The sequence below is a fragment of the Odocoileus virginianus genome, chromosome 21 (genome assembly GCF_023699985.2).
Source record: "Odocoileus virginianus isolate 20LAN1187 ecotype Illinois chromosome 21, Ovbor_1.2, whole genome shotgun sequence".
NCBI classification, from domain to species: domain Eukaryota; kingdom Metazoa; phylum Chordata; class Mammalia; order Artiodactyla; family Cervidae; genus Odocoileus; species Odocoileus virginianus.
In genome coordinates this window covers 45,961,999-45,987,221 of record NC_069694.1, presented here as the reverse complement: position 1 = coordinate 45,987,221, position 25,223 = coordinate 45,961,999, and the positions used below count along the sequence as shown (strand labels likewise).

The window sequence follows — 25,223 nt, the reverse complement described above, 5'->3', positions numbered from 1 at the left end:
TTGTACTTTAGTGATAATAATTAGGTTTATTTTTGTCTCGTAAATAGATGAAGCTACATGCAGATTGGAATTGCATGTTTATGACATTAAGTACCAGACACATTAATACATACATTATCTTGATTAGCCCTCATCAAAAACTTTCAAGAAAAGGAACAATACTTTCATATACTGTGAATGAGAAAATGGACAGGAGACTGGCTCAAGGTAGCTGCCAACTCTTTGCAGTTCAGTGTAACGGAAAGAATGCATTCCACAGGATGGAAAGGGCTTACTTATACTCTTACCAGCTGTATGAATTTGGGTACCATTCACCTTCCCAGACGTTCAGTTTCCTGATTTGTTAAAAATGGAGGAAAATAATTTCCATTATGTCTACCTCCTATTGATCTGTTGGATCATAGAAAAAGCAAGAGAGTTCCAGAAAACATCTATTTCTGCTTTATTGACTATGCCAAAGCCTTTGACTGTGTGGATGACAACAAACTGGAAAATTCTTCAAGATATGGGAATACCGGACCACCTTCCCTGCCTCCTGAGAAATCTGTATGCAGGTCAGGAAGCAATGGTTAGAACTGGACATGGAACAACAGACTGATTCCAAATTAGGAAAGGAGTACATCAGGGCAGTATATTGTCACCCTGTTTATTTAACTTATATGCAGAGTATATCATGCTAAATGCCAGGCTGGATAAAGCACAAGCTGGAATCAAGATTGCCAGGAGAAATATCAATAACCTCATGCAGATGACACTACCCTTATGGCAGAAAGTGAAGAGGAATTAAAGAGGCTCTTGATAAAAGTGAAAGAGGAGAGTGAAAAAACTGGCTTAAAACTCAACATTCAGAAAACGAAGATCATGGCATCTGGTCCCATCACTTCATTGCAAATAGATGGGGAAACAATGGAAACAGTGACAGACTTTATTTTCTTGGGCTCCAAAATCACTGCAGATGGTGACTGCAGCCATGAAGTTAAAAGACGCTTGCTCCTTGGAAGAAAAGCTATGACCAACCTAGACAGCATATTAAAAAGCAGAGACATTACTTTGCCGCCATAGGTCTGTCTCGTCAAGGCTATGGGTTTTCCAGCAGTCATGAATGGATGTGAGAGTTGGACTATAAAGAAAGCTGAGTGCCGAAGAATTGATGCTTTTGAAGTGTGGTGTTGGAGAAGACTCTTGAGAGTCCCTTGGACTGCAAGGAGATCCAACCAGTCCATCCTAAAGGAAATCAGTCCTGAATATTCACTGGAAGGACTGATGCTGAAGCTGAAGCTCCAATACTTTGGCCACCTGATGTGAAGAACTGACTCATTGGTAAAGGCCCTGATGCTGGGAAAGATTGAGGGCGGGAAGAGAAGGGGGTGACAGAGGATGAGATGGTTGGATGGCATCACCAACTTAATGGACATGAGTTTGAGCAAGCCTCAGGAGTTGGTGATGGACAGGGAAGCCTGGCGTGCTGCAGTCCATGGAGTCACAGAGTCGGACATGACTGAGTGACTGAACTTACTTACTTACTTAGGCCTACCTCTTGGAACTACTGTGATGATTAGTACAGTCTATGTATGAGAATGCATTTCATATAATATAAGTAATACTCGGACATAAAGTATCATTCTGAAACCTATTCCTTTGAGAGAGCTCTCTAAAAGAACTCAACTCTAAAAATTTTGTTTAGGATTTAAGTCCAAGTTCTGCCACTTATAAATTTTGTGAATTTGGGGCTAAATTTCATTTTTCTGTAAAACAAGAAAAATTCACATAGATAATATGAGAATTAAATAATATTCATGTGAAAGTTATTTACAAACTGACTTGTAAAATGTAGTTCAATATTATGTTTAAATAGATAAATGACCTATTTTATACCTCTTCATTTTCTACCACATGATGCTTTCTGATCTTCATAATAAAGTGCTTTGTATATTCAAAGTAAAGTGCCTATATAATAAAATGCATATATATATATAAAGTGCTTTAAGTAACAGGTACCATTTACTGAGAACGGTTCTATGTGCCAGGAAATTTTTGAAGTGCCACTGGTATTATTTTCAAAGTATGCCTATTGTTAGGCAGGACAAATGTAAAGGTTGAGTGGGGGTGGTTAATCCTCAATTTTCTGACAACTTCATGTTAGTTTAACTTTTAGACGTGTTAGATTCTATATAGCTTAGACATGGAATTTATTTCCACTGGCTGTTCTTCATAGCATTTAATCTAGAGGACTCAAAACTGAATACAGTTCCTGAAGACCTTAAGAAAAAGAGAAATGAAAGCAATGCTTCTTAGTAGTTGCAAAGATCTTTTCAGTGTTTTGACTAAAATTTCTTAAACTTTTCTTTATTCTTATTCACGTGTCTGAGGGAGCTCAATCAGTAACTGCTGTTCTTTTATTAATAGTACATTGACTCAGAGTTGTTTATGGAGTTGTTTTTTCCCAGCAGTCATGATGAATTTGCTCTTTTGTAACCAATACTCTTATTTCTCAAGTCCAATCTGTAATATCAAAGATGTAATCGCTAGGAGACAACATATGATTAAATGGCCCATCCAGGGTAAAATTCACATCTTTCACCTAAACAGTCATACTGATAAAGAGCATAATTACTAGAAATAACTGTATTCCAAACTATACTAGACAATATTTAAATTTTAAATTAAAAAAATTAAGAGAAGAGCTATTTTTATTTTGAAATTTTAAATTTTGGGGCAAAATGAGGGTTACTTTCACAATACTAATGGTCATATCAGTAAGTGACTGTGAAAGAAACCTAAGGACAAGGTGATTTATTATGAGAAGCCCATGTCATAGATGTCATTTTATACTATTTCAGCCGAGATCACAACCTGAGAAATAGAAATATGGGTTAGAACTTTTATATATCTTAATTTTTGAAGTATTCTAGAAGAGTCAATCTCTCAGTTTGAATTGATATTTATACTTTGAAATTGCAGAGTAATGCAGTAAAAATGAAATGTGTATGCCATATTCTCATCTGCTATAGAGGGGCAAATGCAAAAATATTCCCTCTGGGATTCAACTCAAAAATAAAAAGGAACACTCAGATTAAATTTTTATCTCTTCCTAGAAAAATATTACGTCAATACTAAGGAAACGGAACTATAATCTGTCATTACTGAACTTATTTTAAGTTGTGTAGAACTGAACAGGGGGAAAGTGTTTTAAAAATGCTTAAACTAGTAGGAAAGAAATAAAAGACAAGAAAGTAAGCAGGGAGTACAAAGACAAGTGATTCTGAAATATAGCACATAGAATATTGGGCTTTCCTGGTGGTAAAGAATTCTCCTGCCAATGCAGGAGATGCAGGAGCCATGGGTTCGATCCCTGGGTCAGGAAGATCCCTTGGAGAAGAAAATGGCAGCCCACTCCAGTATTCTTGCCTGGGAAATCCCATGGATGGAGGAGCCTGGTGGGCTACAGTCCCTGGGGTCGAAAAGAGTCAGACATGACTTTGCAACCGAACAACAACAACAATGTAGACTATCACATCAGTTATTTAATGTGATTATGCCTAAACATAGCTGTTAGAAAATATGCCCCCTGCAAAGAGTATCTTGCAGCATGATCAAGCTGTTAGAAAGTGAGGATCAAAATAAAGGAGGAGAAACTGTTCACTTAAGATGATTGTTACTGAAGTTCTGCTAGTTCTACGATTCTTTTTTTTTTTTTTTTAATGTAGTAAAGACATAGTTTGGTTGTTTGTGCACTTTATTTTTAAATTTTATTGAAGTGTAGCTGATTTACAAGTTTTGTTAATTTCTACTGTACAACAAAGTGATTCAGTTATACATATAGACATCCTTTTCCATTAGGTTTTATCACAGGCTATTGAATATAGTTCCCTGTGCTATACTGTAGGACCTTGTTGTTTATCCATTCTAAATGGAATAGTTTGCATCTACTAACCCCAAACTTCCAGGCAATCCTCTCTCCCTCCCCCACTTTTCCTTGGGAATCACAATCTGTTCTCTATGCCTGTGAGTCCGTTTCTGTTTTCTGCGTGGTTGCGTGCATTCTAGGTCACTTCAGTCATGTCCCACTCTTTGCAACCCTGTGGACTGTAGCCCACCAGGCTCCTCTGTCCATGAGATTCTCCAGGCAGGAATACTGGAGAGGGTTGCCATGCCCTCCTTAGATAAGTTCATTTGTGTCATATTTTAGAGTCTACCTATGAATGGTGTCATATGGTATTTGTCTTTCTCTCTCTGACTTACTTCACTTAGTATGATCATTTCTAGGTCCATCCATCTTACTGCAATGTCATTATTACTTTCTCTTTATGACTTAGTAGTATTCCATTATATATATGTACCACATCCTCTTTATCCATTTGTCTGTATATGGAAAATTAAGTCGTCTCCGTGTCTTGGCTACTGTAAACAGTGTTGCCAGGAACACTAGGGTGCATGTTTCTTTTTGAATTATAGTTTTCTCTGTATATATGCCCAGCAGTGGGAGCGTGTACTTCATTTTTAAGGTTTTTTCCCAAAGAGAAATAAAGTGAAATTATATATATTATAGGCTGAAATAACTAAATTGATGTGAAAAAATATTTGCTTTCAAGTACTCAACCTAATGATAAAATGCTAACCAAACAAAATTCTTGTCTGTTTGTCAACAGAGAAAAATCTATTAATGTTAAAGTAGAATCTATTTTCTATACTAGATTTTTAAAACCTGATTGTTTGTTGTTAAGTAAGTGTCAGTAAATAATAGTTCTACATAAATAAATGAATCATAAATGGAATAATAATAATTGACATAGTCAGCGTGTCTCACTTATCCTTGGAAAAACCTCGGTGATTTGTACTAGGTACTTATCACTTGGAGAGAGGACGATGGAATAGATGATTCTAAGATTCCTTTTACTATGCAAATTTATTATTAAAAAAAATCTCACTCACTGAATCATATAATAGTAGTCAGAAAAGGAAACAATGAAAAAATAATCCTACTAAAATGTCACTATGATAATTTTTATAGGTTTTCTTGCTTAATGTGAATTGTTCAGAAATAATTTTTATTATGTCACCCAGTAAGTTGTACAACAGTATTAATGTAACTTCATCTGTTAATCAGATCGCTGTGTAGAAACCAGATAAAAGATAGGGGTGGAATGTGCGGAGGTGTGGGAAAGGAAGGAAGAATGGGATACATAAATGGATATTACAGAATTATAGCATATACTAAGAGAGATGCCTTTCCTGGGATAAATAAAACTTCTGAAAGATTATATAGTACATCAGAGGCATTTTGTTTAATAAAAGACTAAGATAACTAGAGCTGCAGAAATACAACCAACTGTGATTCCTACAGTGAAATTTCCGAAGTGTTTGGTGGTATAATTAAGAATATTCTGCAAAAGGTAATAGTCTTTCTGTAAGGAAGTGCCTACTCTTATCATAAACTGCTATTGTACATGACTAGTGGCTTATAGAAGATAAAAAGAAAGCAAAATTTTTAAAAAGAAAGAAGGGAAAAATAAAACTAGGAGTAAAGTATCAAATTATCTATTAAAATGCCATAACTAGATTTTTTTTCCTTCTCCGATGCACCACAATTTACACAAATGCTGGGAAAGTTATGTGGAACAGTACCTTTCTTTTAGCCTTTAGCTGCTCATGATACTTGTCACAGGTGTCCCCTGGGATCTCTCCTCCCCAGAGGGTGATTCCAACGATGGTGTATGTGATACCCATGACAAGCAATGGGAAACAGTACACCAGTATGATAACAATAATATGGTAACTGCAAGAAATAAGAAAAATACATGCTGAAGAGCATATTGGAGTAAAATAATAAGAATTTGAATTCATTCCATTTTAAGTCATAATTGAAAATGCCAATGATTACCCCACATTTTCTCTTAAGTCCTCATTTCACAATTTCACCAAAATACCTAGCTATTGGCACCTGTACTGTGTGCTGTGCTTCAGTCGTGTCCCACTCTTTGCAACCCCGTGGACTGTAGCCCACCAGGCTCCTCTGTCCATGGGATTCTCCAGGCAAGAATACTGGATCGGGTGGCCATGCCCTCCTCCAGGGATCTTCCCGACCTAGGGATTGAACTCATGGCTTCGGCATCTCCCACACTGCAGGTGGATTCTTTACCACTGAGCCAGCAGGGAAGTCCCAGCTGTTGCCATCTACAATTATCCACATACTACCAGTTTAACTTTGTCAATTTTTACTTCATGTATGAGAACCAAAGCATTCATACAGAGCTCATTTAAACTGCAACTTTCCCCTTGCCTAGAGGCTTCAGGATGAGTACTTTTCCTTTGCTTGGTAATCACTAAGCTAACCTAATTAAATAGATAATCAGAGGAAAAGAGATCGCATAGAGTAAACTGATCTACTGATACATTTTCTTCTGTGTAAAGCTATTACATAGGTTTTGCAACATCAGTCATATTTGAAATAAATCATTTTTCATCCAAAGGAAAAAAATGTAACTAGATGTTCTGAGTTATATTAGAGTTTTTTCAAAGTCATGGCACATTTGATTGCATCATCAAATTTGGTAAATAACATATGGGGTATTAGTCACGTCAAAGTCATTATACTATAAATTATCAAACTAAATTTTGGGATTTCATAGCTTTCAATAAAAATTATAAAAATATTACTATGGCAGACTAAGATGGCAGCCAATAATATAATAGCCAGATTAGAATTTGTATAAACTTTTGAGTGACTTCTACTGTCTCAGGACGGCTTTAAAGTAATTAAAGATTTTGGTATACTAATCTCAATATCTGTGTTTATTTGGTAAAGCTGTCTTCCTGATAGCTTATTAAGTGTTAAAGTCAGTGGTGAATTGATTCAGTCAACAAATAATTTAATTTTATTATTATGAATAATTTTGTTTTGCTATCATACAAATAAGATATATTAGTATTACATAATGGAAAGAATGCAGTCCTCAGTTTAATAACAGCTGCCTGCTTTTCCTTTAATAAACACTCCTCAATCTTTTTCTTTAAAAATCTGGACTCTGAGTAGAGCAGAGTTTGATAAAATATCTGCTTTAAAAGATGATCATTGTATTTGCATAATTTTTTAGTTTTTTAGTTTTTTTCTATTTTAAAAAAATAGATCACTAAATAAGAATTTCATTTGAAATAAAATTTAAATGGTCAGAATAAAAAACAAAATGCAAACAACTGAACAATTGTTTTGCTAATTTGCTTTTTTTAAGGTGTGTCCAAAATATGAAATACCAAATTCTAACATATAGCATTCCTGTTTCCCTTCTGACCTAAGTGTTTAAGTTTTTGATGCTAAAACAAAGGAACACAACCAGGAACACGCCAAGACTGACTTTCCTTTCAGCCAGGCTTCTTACAAGAGCAATCCACACCTTTGGGTTTCAGTTCCACATCTCTCACTCATTCCTTAATCCATAACAACCTGGTTTTCCTCTGTGCTTTCATCTCTGGTTATCTTATCATCTTCTCGGGAAACTCTCCAGAGCTACCCCATATAGAGATCATCACGTTTTTCCAATTAGAAATCATTGTAACTTATACAAACTGATTGATCATATCATACTGTACTATATACAAATAGTATAGTATTTTATGTGTCTTTTTTCCCAAGTAATGTTTGAGCCCTTGAGGGAACTGTCTATGTCTTATCTGCTTACCTGTTGCTCCCAACCTATAGCTCCTTCAGTGTTCAACGCATTTAGTTGAAGATTATAATAGATACTTAACTTACGTGAAATGTTGTTTGGGGCCTTCTGGCCATTGCACGTAGCAAAGAGTACGGCCCGGCATGACTTTGGTTTTGGAATAAAGACACTGAGGGAATGCAAGTAGAAATGCTAGAATCCAAATGCCTCCAATGACAATCTTGGTTGCGGTGGCAGACAGTCTGGGCTTCAGGGGGTCAATAATGGCCATATACCTGTATAAAAACAAACAAAACCATTTTGTTGGGTCTCTTGTTAGTGGAGTTTAAAGTGAGTTTCAGAGAGTTTCAAGGGCCATGGTTACCTCTTTTCTGGTAAACGAATTGATAAAAATTTCGCTTGCATAGAGATAGCATAGAGTAATTATGGCATAGTCTTATCAATCAGGTAGATCAAGGTTCGAATCCTATTCTGTCACTCATTTAACATTTTGAATGTCAACTTTATTATTTTTAAAATAGAAATAAGAACACCCCCTCTTAGTGGTGAAGTCTAGATCAATAGAAATAATATAAGTGAAAGGTATCGCTTATTTGGTGCTGTGCCTTGCATAATATCAGAACTCTGCTGAACGGAATTGGAAAGGTGTTCAGTAAGTCCTTAAAAATATGAGTTCTATATCCCAAGACCTTCATTTTTCTTGTGCATGCTTAACTTTATAGAAAGAAAATTCTAGAGAACTAATATGGATATTGTCTACATGATTGACAAAGATGAGGAATCCCTAGGAAAGATATTGTCAACATATCCATTGAAAAGCATCCAGAGACAAAGGTCAGGATTTAGATAAGGATGAATACTCCAATTAAAATAAATAAAAAAGAAAAAAAAAGATAAGGATGAATAAATCAAGTTTGACTGAGGCTATGCTGTTACCTCCAAAACTGAGTTCATACTACATCATTTAAATCTTCATAGTGTCTATGTAACTATATATAACATAATTGTTATAGGAAAATAAGGCTCTAAGAAACATAAGCACATATTATTTTTAGAGTGCAACTTTTTGGGAAATTAGAAACTCTTTGAATATGGTAACAAAAGTCAAGCTTTATTCACTTGGTAAAATAGTAAGACTATGTCTGGGAGAATCAAATTCTAGTTTTAAATTGGATAATATGGCTCATTGCCAACTTATGGCCAATAATCAGAGTAGAAAATAATGTATGTTAAATAATTGTATCTTGGCATTCCTCTCAATAAAGCATATTATTTAATTATACTACTTTTACTGTTGGCCATTTTGTGTTTCTCAAAGGTAACAGTTTTACCAAAGAATGAATATTACTTAAACCAAAAACATTTAATCTTATGAATAAGTATTTCAAAATAAGAGCAATTCATTAATTTGCTTATTGCTCTTTGCTTTTGCAACTATTAGGTAGAACTAGATCTTCAGTATAATATATATTGGTACTTATATATTAGCTTTAGTTGTAATATTATTTATTTAGTTATAAAATTAGCTTTAGTTGTAATTTACTTAAAGGAAATATTCTTAATTTATCATATATGACAGCTAATGCGTCTGACTCTTTGCGACCCTATGGACTGTAGCCTGCCAGGCTCCTCTCTCCATGGGATTCTCCAGGCAAGAATACTGGAGTGGGTTGCTATTTCCTTCTCTAATGACAGCTAATAGGCAAAAGTGAATGTTAGATATGCACAAAAGTAATCATAAAAGAGTACCTTGATTTAGGCAAATACACTGCCTAAAGAAAGAAAATAAAATGCATATGTTTGAATCTGAAAACTGTTTAAAATTCACCTCTCATGCTTATGTTGGTAAAAATTAATTCTAGCAATGTATATTGATTGCTAAGCATAACCAGGCAACTTATAACACATACATACACACACACACATTGTATATATATATATATATATATGTATAAGTGTATATACATATATATATTTAACATCCAGAAAAGTTCAATAAATCAAATAATACTATCTCTATTTTACAGAAAAGAAAACCTGAGGCTTAAAGTTTAAGTACATTGTTTCAAAATGTCCCAGATGGTAAGAATTGGAATTCTAAACCACCTCTGGCAATCCTTCAAGTCTATATAGGTGCAGATTATGGCTTTGAATATAACTATTCATTTAAGGAATTATGGAAAAGAAAGAGAAAGATATAAGGTAGATGTCTTCCAAAGAATCAGAAGTCACATTTTGTCTGTAAATTCAAACATTTATGTATAACATTAAAGACAGAAGTCAGATATATAAAGGCAATAATTTTGGTTGGTTATTTCTGTTCCCCCTGCCATGGACCACAGCTCACCATGCCATTTTTCTCATTATATTGAAGTGTTGCTTCATGGTGTTTACAGAGTCAGACACAGAACTTATCAATAAATGTACTGAACCGAATATTCCTCAATCCTATCATAATCTCTGCTTTTTTTGCTTGTCCTGGAAATGTATGAATCCGATTTGAATGTTTAGACAGTTGCTATTTTGAGACTAAAACGCGAAGTTGAGTGACATGAGGAGGTTTAAAAGTCCTGTACAGCCACTTCAGCAAGGACAATTCAAAATAAACTGCAAAGTTCTCATTTATCTTTTTTTTTTTTTTTTGGTCTATTAGTTTAGTGTTAGAGAAATTATTTCCTACAGGTAGAATACTGTTTCACTTAAACTGTATGGAAGCAATCAATTTATGTTCTCACCAACACTTCAGTGAAAGTAGAAATTTTGAAATTTCAAGCTGACATTTTTGTCATTTTTAACTTGATCTATTATTCATTCATTCAACCAAATATTTATTGGATGCCTGCTGTAACATTCCAGACACTGTAGTAATGCAACAGTGAGAAAAAATGACCTTTGCAGAACTCACAGTCTAGTGAAGTAGGTAGATACTAATCAAATAATCTCACCAATAAGTTTAAAATTACAAATATAATAAGTGTTACAAAGGCAATGCTTGTGGCTGTTTTAGTGCATTTACTGGAGAAAACATTTAGATGATCAATCAGTTCGCCCTAAGAAAAGAGTTCTGGGTTGAAACCTGAAAAGGTGACTATGCAAGGTAGCAGAAGGGTGAGGGTTAAAAAAGATTTCTGAGGAAACAAGCAACACATGGAAAATTCCTGTGCAAATGGTGGGTTTTTAAGTTCAGTTCAGTTGCTCAGTCGTGTCCAACTCTGCAATCCCATAGACCGCAGCATGCCAGGCCTCCCTGTCCATCACCAACTCCCAGAGACCACCCAAACTCATGTCCATTGAGTCAGTGATGCCATCCAACCATCTCATCCTCTGTTGTCCCCTTCTCCTCCTGCCCTCAATCCCTCCCAGCATCAGGGTCTTTTCAAATGAGTCAGCTCTTCACATCAGGTGGCCAAAGTACTGGAGTTTCAGCTTCAACATCAGTCCTTCCAAAGAACACCCAGGACTGATCTCCTTTAGGATGGACTGGTTGGATCTCCTTGCAGTCCAAGGGACTCTCAAGAGTCTTCTCCAATACCACAGTTCAAAAGCATCAATTCTTCAGTGCTCAGCTTTCTTTCTTTTCTTTCTCAACTCTCACATCCATACATGACCACTGGAAAAGCCATAGCCTTGACCAGATGGACATTTGTTGACAAAGTAATGTCTCTGTTTTTTAATATGGTATCTAGGTTGGTCACAACTTTCCTTCCAAGAAGTAAGCGTCTTTTATTTTTATTTTTTTATTTTTTAATTTTTATTAGTTGAAGGCTAATTACTTTACATCATTACAGTAGTTTTTGTTATACATTGATATGAATTAGCCATGGATTTACATGTACTCCCCATCCCAGTCCCCCCTCCCACCTCCCTCTCCACCCGATCCCTCTGGGTCTTCCCAGTGCACCAGGTCCAAGCACTTGTCTCATGCACCCAACCAAGGCTGGTGATCTGTTTCACCCTAGATAATATACATGTTTCAATGCTGTTCTCCTGAAACATCCCACCCTCGCCTTCTCCCAGAGTCCACAAGTCTGTTCCATACATCTGAGTCTCTTTTTCTGTTTTGCATATAGGGTTATCGTTACCATCTTTCTAAAGTCCATATATATGTGTTAGTATACTGTAATGGTCTTTATCTTTCTGGCTTACTTCGCTCTGTATAATGGGCTCCAGTTTCATCCATCTCATTAGAACTGATTCAAATGAATTCTTTTTAATGGCTGAGTAATATTCCATGGTGTATATGTACCACAGCTTCCTCATCCATTCGTCTGCTGATGGGCATCTGGGTTGAGTAAGTGTCTTTTAATTTCATGGCTGCAGTCACCATCTGCAGTGATTTTATGGGTTGAATTATGTCCCCCTAATTAAAGATACATTCAAGTCCTAATACCCAGTATCATAGGAGGTGACCTTGTGAGGAAATAGGTTTTATATAGGTAATCAAATTAAAATAAGGTCATCAGGATGGGCCCTAATTCAGTATAAGGTATAAAGGAGAATTCTGGAAACAGAAACACAGAAAGAATGCCACCTGAATATGGAGGATTGAGTGATGTGTCTGAAAGCCAAAGAATGCCAAAGACACCAGCAACCCACCATAAGCTAGGAAGGGCAAGCAGAATTTCCTCATAGGCTTCAGAGGAGCATGACCCTTGCCAACACCTTGATTTCAGACTTCTAGCTTCCAGAAATGTGAGAAATTTCTGTTAAGTCACCCAGTTTGTTCTGGTTTGTTACAATTTGATAGGTAAGGGTGGGAGAACCATGTGCAGTTGAGGAACTGAAGGCTAAAGTAATTGAAATGCTAAAAGTGAAGGGGGAAAGTGATTTGAAATGAAGTTGTAGTGTAAGTCATAGAATTTTGTCCTCTCGAAAGTAATTGAAGTGATTCAATCAGGAAGGGAGAGTAATAAGATTTTATCCTGGAGAATGGATTGAAAGAGGGAAAGAATGGAAGCAGGAAAGTAAGTTACCTCATTACTGTTTTTGTTTGGGTGAGAGATGATTGCTGCTTGGGATAGAGTATTACCACTGGAGACTGAATTACATTAATGACTGAGGAAGATAAAGAAATGTTGAAATATTGTAGAAAGGGAGAGCCAGTTGGCTAAAGAAATAGGTGGAACTGCCAGGTACTGCTGAAGAAATTGGTGATTAGGAATTCACTGTGGCATCAGTATTTCCTATTCTGCAACTCTCTCTAGGAATAATAATTTGTTCAACAGTAACATGAAGAAAATGGATCCTCAGGGTCTGCAGATAAAGACCCTTTGGACCTTGAGGAGAAATGATCAAACCCAGGATATAATTTTACTCAAATGATTGTCAGTACTTTATTATTCCTTTAAATAAATAGATATCTTTGATATGGTCACATTCAACTTTTCTAGGTGCTTGTTTGAGCTCACTACCATTTTCCCCTCACCAAACAGATTCTCAAATATATTCGAGACCCCTTAGTATGACTTGTTTCCCCCAAAATAGCTATGATTGGATTCTTCACTCTTCCGCTTAGCATATCACCTAAGGAAGTTTTATTTTTTTTTATTTTTTTTTCCCATTTATTTTTATTAGTTGGAGGCTAATTACTTTACATCATTACAGTAGTTTTTGTCATACATTGAAATGAATTAGCCATGGATTTACATGTATTCCCCATCCCGGTCCCCCCTCCCACCTCCCTCTCCACCCGATCCCTCTGGGTCTTCCCAGTGCACCAGGCCCGAGCACTTGTCTCATGCACCCAACCTGGGCTGGTGATCTGTTTTAAAGTCACTTTTTTAAAAGTTTTTTTTTTTTTTTATGTGGATGACTTTTAAAGTATTTATTGAATTTGTTACAATATTGCTTCTGTTTTATGCTTTGGGTTTTTTTGCTGCAAGGCATGTGGGAACTTAGCTCCTGACCAGGGATTAAACCCGCACCCCCTATGTTGGAAGGCAAAGTCTTAATCATTGGACCATTAGGGAAGTCCCTATATCCATCAGAAGCTCACATTTAATGCCATCTTTTATTAGTTTTCCTTTTCACTGCAATACTAGATCACTTTCCTTTATCATTGACTTCTTTTCCTGATATGATTCAAGGGGTCTTTTTCATCAGAAAGATGTCTTTTGCAAAATTGAATTCTTTGACATAACTGCTTGCTCTCAGTAAGTAAGCTTTTCCGTTTTGTAATTGTTCTTGGTATATGGGGTAATTCTTCCTTTCGTTAGCCTTTTTATAAGCTCTGTTTCTGGATCTTTATATGCTTATACACACTTAAAATTTTGGGTATAAATACAGTGCAGCCTTCAAATGTTTGCTTGCTTATATTAAATATTATTTACCTGAAATAATACAGATTTTATTATTTTCCACTTTGCTTCTGGCCAGAGTAGACACTGTTTTAGTATGTAAATTCAGGACCCTCTAATCTGAAGTGAAGGGATGAAGCCTTAGGAAGAAGTACTTGGTAAGAAATATGTGTACAGCTAGAGACTTAGCCAATTTGTAGCAAAACTGAAATGCAAGAGTGGTACATATATCTTAGAAGTTATCTTCTTCCTGCCATGCTCTCCAGGGGTCTACATTAGGTAATGCCAAGAAGCGGCCAGAGAACAAGGAATGGTATTGATATAGTCAGTCTATAGAAGTAGTCAGCCCGGTAGGCAGGGTCAGAAAAAAGAGTGGAATAGATAGTGAGTAGATCTGAATTGAAAAATGGAAATTACCCAGCTCAGATAGTAATTTCAGGTTTTTTCACATGCTGGTTTCCTTGCTGAAGTGATTTTCTCTTGCTCATACGTTATTCTAAAGTTCAATGGCAAGAGCGGCGGCGGCGGCTGCCGGGGGCGGCGGCGGCGGCGGCGGCGGCGAACTGGGGCGGCGGCGGCCTGACTTGGCCTGGCCTGGCCTGTCAGGGCGCGGGTGGCGGCGGCTCCAGTACTGGTCCCTGCCGTACGGGGCGGAGGAGACGCCCCTCGCCGGCAGTTACGGCGCGGCGGATTCCTTCCCAAAGGATTTCGGCTACGGCGTGGAGGAGGAGGAAGAGGAGGCGGCAGCCGCGGGCGGCGGGGTTGGGGCGGGGGCCGGAGGAGGCTGTGGCCCGGGGGGCGCTGACAGCTCCACGCCGAGGATTCTGCTCATGGGCCTCCGGCGCAGCGGCAAGTCCTCCATCCAGAAGGTGGTGTTTCATAAAATGTCACCTAATGAGACCCTCTTTTTGGAAAGTACCAACAAGATTTACAAAGATGACATTTCTAATAGCTCCTTTGTGAATTTCCAAATATGGGATTTTCCTGGGCAAATGGACTTTTTTGACCCAACTTTTGACTATGAGATGATCTTCAGGGGAACAGGAGCGTTGATATATGTCATTGATGCACAGGATGACTACATGGAGGCTTTAACAAGACTTCACATTACTGTTTCTAAAGCCTACAAAGTTAACCCAGACATGAATTTTGAGGTTTTTATTCACAAAGTTGATGGTCTGTCTGATGATCACAAAATAGAAACACAGAGGGACATTCATCAAAGGGCCAATGATGACCTTGCAGATGCTGGGCTAGAAAAACTCCACCTTAGCTTTTATTTGACTAGTATCTATGACCATTCAATATTTGAAGCCTTTAGTAAGGTGGTGCAGAAACTTATCCCACAGCTACCAACCTTGGAAAATCTATTAAATATCTTCATATCAAATTCAGGTATTGAAAAAGCTTTTCTCTTCGATGTTGTCAGCAAAATCTACATTGCAACAGACAGTTCACCTGTGGATATGCAGTCATATGAACTTTGCTGTGACATGATTGATGTTGTAATTGATGTGTCTTGTATATATGGGTTAAAGGAAGATGGAAGTGGAAGTGCTTATGACAAAGAGTCCATGGCCATCATCAAGCTGAATAACACAACTGTCCTGTATTTAAAGGAGGTGACTAAATTTTTGGCACTGGTTTGCATCCTTAGGGAAGAAAGTTTTGAAAGAAAAGGTTTAATAGACTATAACTTCCATTGTTTCCGAAAAGCTATTCATGAGGTTTTTGAGGTGGGTGTGACTTCTCACAGGAGCTGTAGTCCCCAGACCAGTGCCCCCAGCCTGAAAGCGTTGACACACAACGGCACACCACGAAATGCCATCTAGCCTGGACGCCAGCGATCGGGGCTCTGTGCCAGCTTATTCTTCACTCCAGGGTCAGATGCCACGTGCTACAGGACATGGGAGTTGCCGCTTATGGGAACCTGGTACCTGTCCCTCTAGAGACAAGGGGTAGAGTTTCTCATTTGGATGAAAACCCCTTCAGCCAGTGTTGTGCAACTGAAGCTACTATTTCTTTAAAAAAAAAAAAGGCAAAAAAGAATTCCAGAGACCACAGAAGTGTGTGTCTTTCTCCTCTTGGGGGCCCTACTTTAAGTAGTTGGGATGTCTTGGACCTGGAGATAACAGCCCTTAACCTGTCCTTACCAGGGAATGTTGCCATCAAATACCAGTTGAAAATAATAGAAAGAACTGAATTTTTATATGCCTCACTTAGATTTTCACTTGAGTAGTTTCTAAAAATCCTGCCTCGCTTAAGTTCTAACACTGCCTCTCAGATTTCAATTTTGGACCTTGCACACCTCAGACCTTCTAAATGCATTTGCTTGCTAACTCAGAAGACACATGGTCTGACTACAGCAAAAAAGGACATTCCTGTATTGGTTTCTGAAGAAATGAGAAAATTTTGTGCTGCATCAAGTCAAGAGCAAGTCTCCAACAGTGGCTGCTGCATTCGTTCCCTCTGAAGAGTGTTGAAGAACAAACTTTGAGACAAGAAAATTTTGCACCTGTGTTTTGGATACCAGATACCTGGGTTCCTTCCCTCACATTTGATAAATGATTCTGATCACTGTTTTTAAAAAAAGGGAATTAAAAAAGTTGTTTTTCCCACAATCTCTTCCTCCTCTTAGGAGAAAAACTCGTGTCATTGAAATATTTAGCTCATTTTTCTTTAAACTTGATACCAGTCCCCACATACCTTTTATTCTAAACTGTTGAGATTCTTTTAAGAATTGCTGTTTTGTTGACCCTAAATGACCCAAAGGCACTGGTGGACTGTCCATTGGGGGTTGAAGAGAGCATATGACACCCTGACATGTGTTGTTAAACATACTTCATCTCCAGTGTTCCGACACCAAGTGTCAGCTGTGGTACTTTCTTCACCTAGGATATTGATTTATAGTTGTCTTTTTTGTTGAAGGTTGATACCCTTTTCATTGACTTAAACTTATACATTACTTTTACTCCACATGCCCAGTTGTTATATATTCCAAAGCCACTGGACCACTTGAGTACATAAGTGCCACTGTTATATGAAATGTGTGTATTCAGGTCTGTAAACCTAACTCTGTGACTTGGAGTGCTTCCTGCAGGTGATTCTGACTGTTGAGTACTTACATGGACCATGGTGATATCCAAAAGAAAAATGCTTTTATATTTATAGATTATTTCATTGAACTATATAAAATGGGTATCAATAAATGTATTTACTCCAGAAAAAAAAAAAAAAAGTTCAATGGCTGCAAAACTTCTATCCATCCTTTAGTTTCCACTCACATTACAGAATGACACTGTAGATTCTTTTCCTTTATCTAGAGTTTGTTTTTATGTCTTCATTGCTGCAACAGAATTATGCTCGCACTTTGATTTTAGTTCATTGGAGATATGATTTATTCTTCAGTGTTCTCTAGCACCTAACAAATTATCCATAGTAGTCAGCTTGATTGTTGAATAGTGACTGCAAATAGTTGTTGAATATTTGGACAGATAGATAAGTGAATAATTGTTTATAAATGAAAACTTCAGAGTGTACACAATTTTAAAAAGGAAGAAAGAAGGAAAAAAGGGAGGAGAAGACAAACTAAAAATGATTCAGGAATATCAGCAAATGGTTGAGACTGAGCTAAAGTTAATCTGTTGTGACATTCTGGATATACTGGACAAACACCTCATTCCAGCAGCTAGCACTGGTAAGTCCAAGGTTTTCTATTATAAAATGAAAAGCGACTACCGCAGGTGTCTGGCTGAATTTGCCACAGGAAATGACAGGAAGGAGGCTGCAGAGAGCAGCCTAGTGGCTTATAAAGCTGCTAGTGATATTGCAATGACAGAACTTCCACCAAAACATCCCATTTGCTTAGGTCTTGCTCTCAATTTTTCTGTATTCTACTGGGCAATTCTTAATTCCCCTGACTGTGCCTGCAGGTTGGCAAAAGCAGCTTTTGATGATGCAATTGTAGAACTGGACATGCTGAGGTGAAGTAAGCTATAAGGACTCTACACTTATCATGCAGTTATTACTTGAGAATCTGACACTATGGACTTCAGAATAAGGAAGTGCTGCAGGATGTGGAAGATGAAAAGCAGTGAGACATAAAAGTCAACAAGAGAAACCATCTCTGACCACCCTAGACCTTTCCATCCCACCCCTCTTGGAAATTCCCCCATTGTCACTGAGAACCACCAAATCTGACTTTTACATTTGGTCTCAGAATTTAGGTTCCTGCCCTGTTAGTTTTTTTTTTTTTTAATATTTTTCAAAAGTTCTTAAAGGCAAGCGTGAATTTCTGTGGATTTTACTGGTCCCAGCTTTTCGGTTCTTTAAGAACACTAACGGAGCTGCACAGAGGCTTTTTCAGCATTACTGTATTGTCTCCTGCCAGATGTGGCAAGATCACCATTAGAATGGAAATTACATTCATTCAAAAGTCATTAGAATTTTCCGTGATGCAATCATCTAAGAAAAAGGTTAATCATACTATAGAGGTGAATGTGGTATCATTTCCCCTTTTTCTAATTGTTTAAATTGACTTTTATACCAATGTTTAAAATTAACTGGATGTTAACTTGGGTGGTAGAAGGTTGTTTGGGGAGTTTGTTGTCATGGTTTGCTGTAGGTGTTTCAAACTCTGCTGAAATGCTGAAAAGCATAGTCCTGGTAACGTTCAACAATCCATGGCTGCTCATTCTTGCCTAGTTTTACTCTCCCTCTGAAGCAGGTTAGCACTGAAGGTGGTATGGAAAAGCCTGCATGCATGTTCAATTTGTTTCTTTTCCTTCCTTCTCCCTCTGGGACCCGCCCCTCTCCTTCTTGTTTGCTCAACGTCTGTCTTTTGTTCAGTATGTGTGACTTGAAGCTAATTTGTACTACTGGATATCTGACTGGAGTCACAGATACAGAATCGGTATTGTTCTTACTGAAACACAGTATGCATTAACATTAAACAAATAAAACAAACCTAAATTAAAAAGGAATAGCTTTCTTTGTTGTTGTTCAGAAATTAAGTCGCTTAGGTTTCTTAACTTTGCTAAATGGGAATAATAAACATAATGTAGAGTATAATTATGTAGTAAAAATGACATTAAATAGCGTAGTATATACAAGGAGACTTAGATAATATTAGGCACAGTAGACCCTCAAATCACTCTAAAAGTATGTTGAATACAACTAAATTAACACTTGAAACTTAAAAACCAAGCTGCTGTGGTAAGCTTGAGGCAAAACCAAGCAAAGATAACTCATCTAATGTGGTTCTTAGCTAGTTGTGAATAGAGTGGAAAGAAAAATAAGTTCATGCCAAAATTCTGACCTAAGGATTAAAAAAATTTCTTTTGATATTATTCCAGCTCTTCAACAAAACTATTTCATCAGGGTGGTGCATTATAGGTTATTTCTCTCTCAAATCTCTCCTTTAAGACAGTTGCCTGCATGGAGAGTAGTAAGGTCTTTGCACCCTTAGTGCAACTGGTGCTCAGTGGTTCAGTGATTAAATAGAAATGTTCAGTGTTATAGCTGGAGACTCTGTAAGTTCTTTGGGTGCAATGGGAATTAATTTCCCTCAATTTTGTTTAATATGGATCTATATCATCTTAAACTCCTTTTTGAAGTGGCCTGTGGCAATTCCACTCTGTTATCTTTAAAATCAGAGAGATGGTGTTGTCAATCAAGCATAAGGAGTTCTACATCTTCAGGTATTTAAGTTGTAATGATGTAAAGGCTTACTTAACTGTGAAAATGGAAGAAAAGAGGTATAGATAACATCTAAACTAGAATAATAATATAGTCTTGGCTATCATGCTCATGCTCAGTCACTTCAGTCATGTCTGACTCCTTGCAACCCTATGGACTATAGCCCACCAGTCTCATCTGTCCATAGGATGCTCCAGGCAGGATTACTGGAGTGGGTTCCCATGCCCTCCTCCAGGCAGGGGATCTTCCTTACCCAGAAGTCAAACCCAAGTCTCCTGTGTTGACTGCATTGTAGGCAGATTCTTTACCTCTGAGCCACTGGAGAAGCCCATTCTTGAATATATACTTAGATAATAAATATATTAATAACATCTGGGATAATACTGCATATATTTGGCACCCATAACACATTTATTGGGGCTTCACTGGTGGCTCAGTGGTCAAGCACTCACCTGACAATGCAGAATATGTATATTCGATACCTGGATTGGGAAGATCCCTGGAGCAGGAAATGGAAACCCACTCCAGTATTCTTGCCTTGGAAATCCCATGGTCAGAAGAAGCCTATTGGGCCACAGTCCATTGGGTCACAAGAGTCCAACACAACTTCCTGATTAAACAACCTATTTATTGTATGACTAAATTAATGAATGAATGGAGGCAATTTAAAAAATTGTTTTTCTATCATTTCCTATCATTGAAAAATTTGTACTCAAATTAACTTAATAAGATATCATGGATATACAAATAAAAAGAAAAATCAGCTATGATAATAATAGCAAACAATAGCAACAAAAACAAATACAAAGAAAGAAAGAAAGAAAGAAAGAAAGAAAGAAAAGGCATCCAGATTCAACAGGAATACTGTCTTTATTACTGACGGGAGTAATAATAGCAGAAGTAATACTGCTTTTCTTAGCAGATGAAATGATCTTCCATATTTCCATTGCCTACTCCAACTGAAAATCCTAAGGAATCTGCAAAACTCAAAACCTCTTAGAATTAGTAAATAAATTCAGCATGATCACAGGATACAGGTTCAATCAACTGTATTTCTATATACTAGTTATGTCTTGCCCACACAAGTATTAGATATGGGCAACACATTACTAGTATGACTAGTAAGACATAACATCTATTACTATGGGCAAGAATCCCATAGAAGAAATGGAGTAGCCCTCACAGTCAATAAGAGTCCTAAATGTAATACTTGGGTGTGATCTCAAAAATGACAGAATGATCTGTGTTTATTTCCAAGGCAAGCCACTCAGCATCACAGTAATCCAAGTCTGTGCCCCAACCACTATGCTGAAGAAACTGAAGTTGAATGGTTCTATGATGACCTACAAACCTCCTAGAATTAACACCAAACAAAGATGCCCTTTCCATCATAGGGGACTGGAAAGCAAAAGTAGGAAGTCAGGAGATACCTGGAGTAACAGGCAAGTTTGGCCTTGGAGTACAAAATGAAATGGGGCAAAGACTAATAGAGTTTTGCAAAAGAATGCACTGGTCATAGCAAACACCCTCTTCCAACAACACAAGAGAAGACTCTGCACATGGATATTACCAGATGGTCAATACTGAAATCAGACTGATTCTATTCTTTGCAGCCAAAGATGGAGAAGCTCTATACAGTTAGCAAAAAAAGACCAGGAGCTGACTGTGGCTCAGATCATGAACCCCTTATTGCCAAATGCAGACTTAAATTGAAGAGTGAACTGAAAGCCACAGGCCCATTCAGGTATGATCTAAATCAAATCCCTTACAATTATACAGTGGAAGTGAGAAATAGATTCAAGGGGTTAGATCTGATAGACCAGGTGCCTGAAGAACTTAGGAGAGAGGTTCATGACACTGTACCGGAGGCAGTGATCAAGACCATCCCAAGAAAAATAAATGCAAAAAGGCAAAATGGTTGTCTGAGGAGCCTTACAAATAGTTGAGAAAAGAAGAGAAGCTAAAAAGAGACAAAGGAGAAAAGGAAAGACATACCCATCTGAATGCAGAGTTCCAAAGAATAGCAAGGAGAGGTAAGAAAACCTTCCTCAGCGATCAATGCAAAGAAATAGAGGAAAACAATAGAGTGGGAAAGACTAAAGATCTCTTCAAGAAAATTAGGGATACCAAGGGAATATTTCATGCAAAGATGGGCACAATAAAGGATAGGAATGGTATGGACCTAACAGAAGCAGAAGATATTAAGAAAAGGTAGCAAGAATACACAGAAGAACTATACAAAAAACAAAAACAAAAACTTAATGATCCAGGTAACCATGATGGCTGTGATCACTCCCTAGAGCCAGACATTCTGGCATGTGAAGTCAAGCCTTAGAAAGCATCACTACAAGCAAAGCTAGTGGAGGTGATGGAATTCCAGCTGAGCTATTTCAAATCCTAAAAGATGATGCAGTGAAACTGCTGCACTCAATATGCCAGCAAATTTGGAAAACTCAGCAGTGGCCACAGGACTGGAAAAGGTCAGTTTTCATTCCAGTTCCAAAGAAAGGCAATGCCAAAGAATGCTCAAACTACCGCACACTTGCAGTCATCTCACATGCTAGAAAAGTAATGCTCAAAATTCTCCATGCCAGGCTTCAACAGTATGTGAACTGAGAGCTTTCAGATGTTCAGGCTGGATTTAGAAAAGGCAGCAAAACGAGATCAAATTGCCAACATCCGCTGGATCATCAAAAAAACAAGAAAGTTCCAGAAAAACATCTACTTCTGCTTTATTGACTATGCCAAAGCCTTTGACTATGTAGATCACGACAAACTGGAAAATTCTTCAAGAGATGGGAATACCAAACCACCTTCCTTGGCTCCTGAGAAATCTGTATGCAGGTCAAGAAGCAATGGTTAGAACTGGATATGGAACAACAGACTGGTTCCAAATTGGGAAAGGAGTACATCAGGGCTATATATTGTCACCCTGTTTATTTAACTTCTATGCAGAGTACGTCATGCAAAATGATGGGCTGGATGAAGCACAGGCTGGAATCAAAATTGCTGGGAGAAATATCAGTAACCTCAGATATGCAGATGATACCACCCTTATGGCAGAAACTGAAGAGGAACTAGAGTCTCTTGATGAAAGTGAAAGAGGAGAGTGAAAAAGCTGGCTTAAAACTCAACATGCAGAAAGCGAAGATCATGGCATCTGGTCCCATCTCTTCATGGTATAAGATGGGGAAACAATGGCAACAGTGACAGTCTTTATCTTCTTGGGCTCCAAAATCACTGCAGATGGTGACTTCAGCCATGAAATGAAAAGATGCTTGCTCCTTGGAAGAAAAGCTATGACCAACCAAGACAGTATATTAAAAAGAAGAGACATTACTTTGCCAACATAGGTCTGTCTAATCAAAGCCATGATATTTCCAGTGGTCATTAATGGATGTGAGAGTTGGACTATAAAGAAAGCTGAATGCCGAAGAATTGATGCTTTTGAAGTGTGGTGTTGGAGAAGACTCTTGAGAGTCCCTTGGACTGCAAGGAGATCCAACCAGTCAATCCTAAAGGAAATCAGTCCTGAATATTCATTGGAAGGACTCATGCTGAAGCTGAAGCTCCAATACTTTGGCCACCTGATGGCGAAGAACCGACTCATTGGAAAAGACCCTGATGCTGGAAAAGACAGAAGGCGGGAGGAGAAGGGGATGACAGAAGATGAGACGGTGGATGGCATCACTGACTTGATCGACATGTGTTAGAGCAAGCTCCAGGAGTTGGTGATGGACAGGGAAGCCTGGTGTGGTACAGCCCATTGGGTCACAAAGAGTCAGACATGACTGGGCGACTGAACTGAACTGACTAGTTACGAACAGTCTGAAAATGAACCTCAAAAAATTTTATTCAACAGGACAAGAAGTAACATTTAGTAAAATTTAATAAACACAGAAAGAATTGTAAAAAATAATTAATATTTGTACATTGAAAACTATAAATCATTATTGAAAGAAATTAAAGAAGACCTCAATAAATGGAAGTCCCTGTCCATGGATTGGAAGACTCAACATTGTTGAACTGGCAATGCTTTCCAAATTAATTGAAAAGCTTAAGACAATCCTTATAAAAATTCTTACTTTAATTCCAGAATTTTAAAAACTTACACTAAAAGTAATTTGGAAGTGCAGTTCTTTTATAATAATAAAAAATTTTTGAAAAATAAAAAGTTGATGTACTTATACTTTCTATACTTCAAAAAGTTACTACAGGGCTATAATAATCAAGATAGTGTAGTACTGACAAAAAAATAGTCATGTAGATCAATAAATCAAAAATATCAAGAGTCTAGAAATAAGCACATTTGTGTTCAATTGACTCTTGGCACATATACATCCAAGGCAATTTAATGGGGTAAATAGTATTTTTTTCAAAAAATAGTGGGAGGACACTGGCTATCAAGAACATTTACAAGGCATGCCAAAGGACACATAGAAAAATTGAAGAGATCAAGCAATCTTTAGAACCAGTCATAGAAGGGATGTTGGAATTATCATACTGGGAATTTAAGACAACTGGATTAATATCCTAAGGGCTCTAATCATAAAGTAGATAGCATGTAAGAATTGCTGGGCAATGCAAGTGGAGAGACAGAAATCCTAAGAAAGAAAGAAACAAAATTAGTCAGTTGAGCATGGCTGAAGAAAGAATCTCTGTGCTAACTTATATATAAGGTTTCGAACACCTTAACAGACACCTTACCAAAGAAGATATGCAGATGGCAAATAAGCATACAAAAATATGCTCTGCATCATACATCATCAGGTAATACAAATTAGAACAACAATGAGATACCAATACACATCGGTTAAAATGGCGAAAACACACACCACCAGATGCTGGAAGGATGTGAAGCAACAGAAACTCTCATACATTGCTAGTGGGAATGCAAAATGGTACAGCCATCTTGGAAGATAGTTTGGCTGCTTCTTAAAAAACCAAACATACTCTTACCATAAAATCCAGCAATTGTGCTCCTTGATATTTACCAAATGGAGTTGCCCCCCTACAGCCTCCCACAGCAATCCCTGCCCCCACAAAAAACCCTGCACATGGATGTTTATCACAGTTTCATTCATAATTGCCAAAAACTTAGAAGCACTGAAGATGTCCTTCATTAGATGAAAGAATAAATAAACTATGGTGCATCAGATAATAAAATATTGTTCACTGCTAAAAAGAATTTGATATAAAGCCATGAAAAAGCATTAACAACATTAAATCCATTATTAATAAGTGAAAGATGCAATCTGAAAGAGGCTACACACTGATTCCAACTATATGATTATGGAAAAGATGAAACTATGGACACAGTAAGAAGATCAGTATTTGCTAGGGATTCAGGGGAATAGGGTTGAATAGGCAAAGCACAGAGAATTTTCAGGGCCATGAAAATACTCTGGAGGAGACCATAATGGTAGATACATGTCATTATACATTTGCCTAAATGCATCGAATGTATAATACCAAAAGTGAAGCCTAATGTAAATGATGGGCTTTGGTGATTATGATGAGTCAATATAGGTTCATCAGTGGTAACAAATGTACCAGTCTAGTGGGA

The 25,223-nt window shown here is 37.4% G+C and overlaps 2 protein-coding genes and 1 pseudogene across 2 annotated transcripts in view; 2 read left to right on the top strand and 1 right to left on the bottom strand.

The window, feature by feature from the left end:
- The window catches only part of TACR3 (tachykinin receptor 3), a 73,623-nt gene that overhangs the window by 31,028 nt on the left and 17,372 nt on the right, over nt 1–25,223 (bottom strand). The window contains exons 2-3 of the mRNA XM_020904359.2: nt 7,751–7,939; nt 5,626–5,776 (exon numbers count right to left, since the gene is read on the bottom strand). Coding sequence (XP_020760018.1) covers nt 5,626–5,776; nt 7,751–7,939 — 340 coding nt within the window. The remainder of the gene's footprint in view (nt 1–5,625; nt 5,777–7,750; nt 7,940–25,223) is intronic.
- On the top strand, nt 14,467–17,169 carry LOC110144407 (ras-related GTP-binding protein C). Its single transcript, XM_020904360.2, has one exon. It carries the CDS (start codon nt 14,467–14,469, stop codon nt 15,790–15,792), a length of 1,326 nt encoding a protein of 441 aa, XP_020760019.2. The 3' UTR covers nt 15,793–17,169.
- Nucleotides 15,867–18,210, top strand: LOC110144403 (14-3-3 protein epsilon pseudogene; annotated as a pseudogene).

Bases quoted from the DNA above. Each gene is read 5' to 3' on its own strand.
- LOC110144407 (XM_020904360.2), top strand. From the start codon at position 14,467: ATGGCAAGAGCGGCGGCGGCGGCTGCCGGGGGCGGCGGCGGCGGCGGC.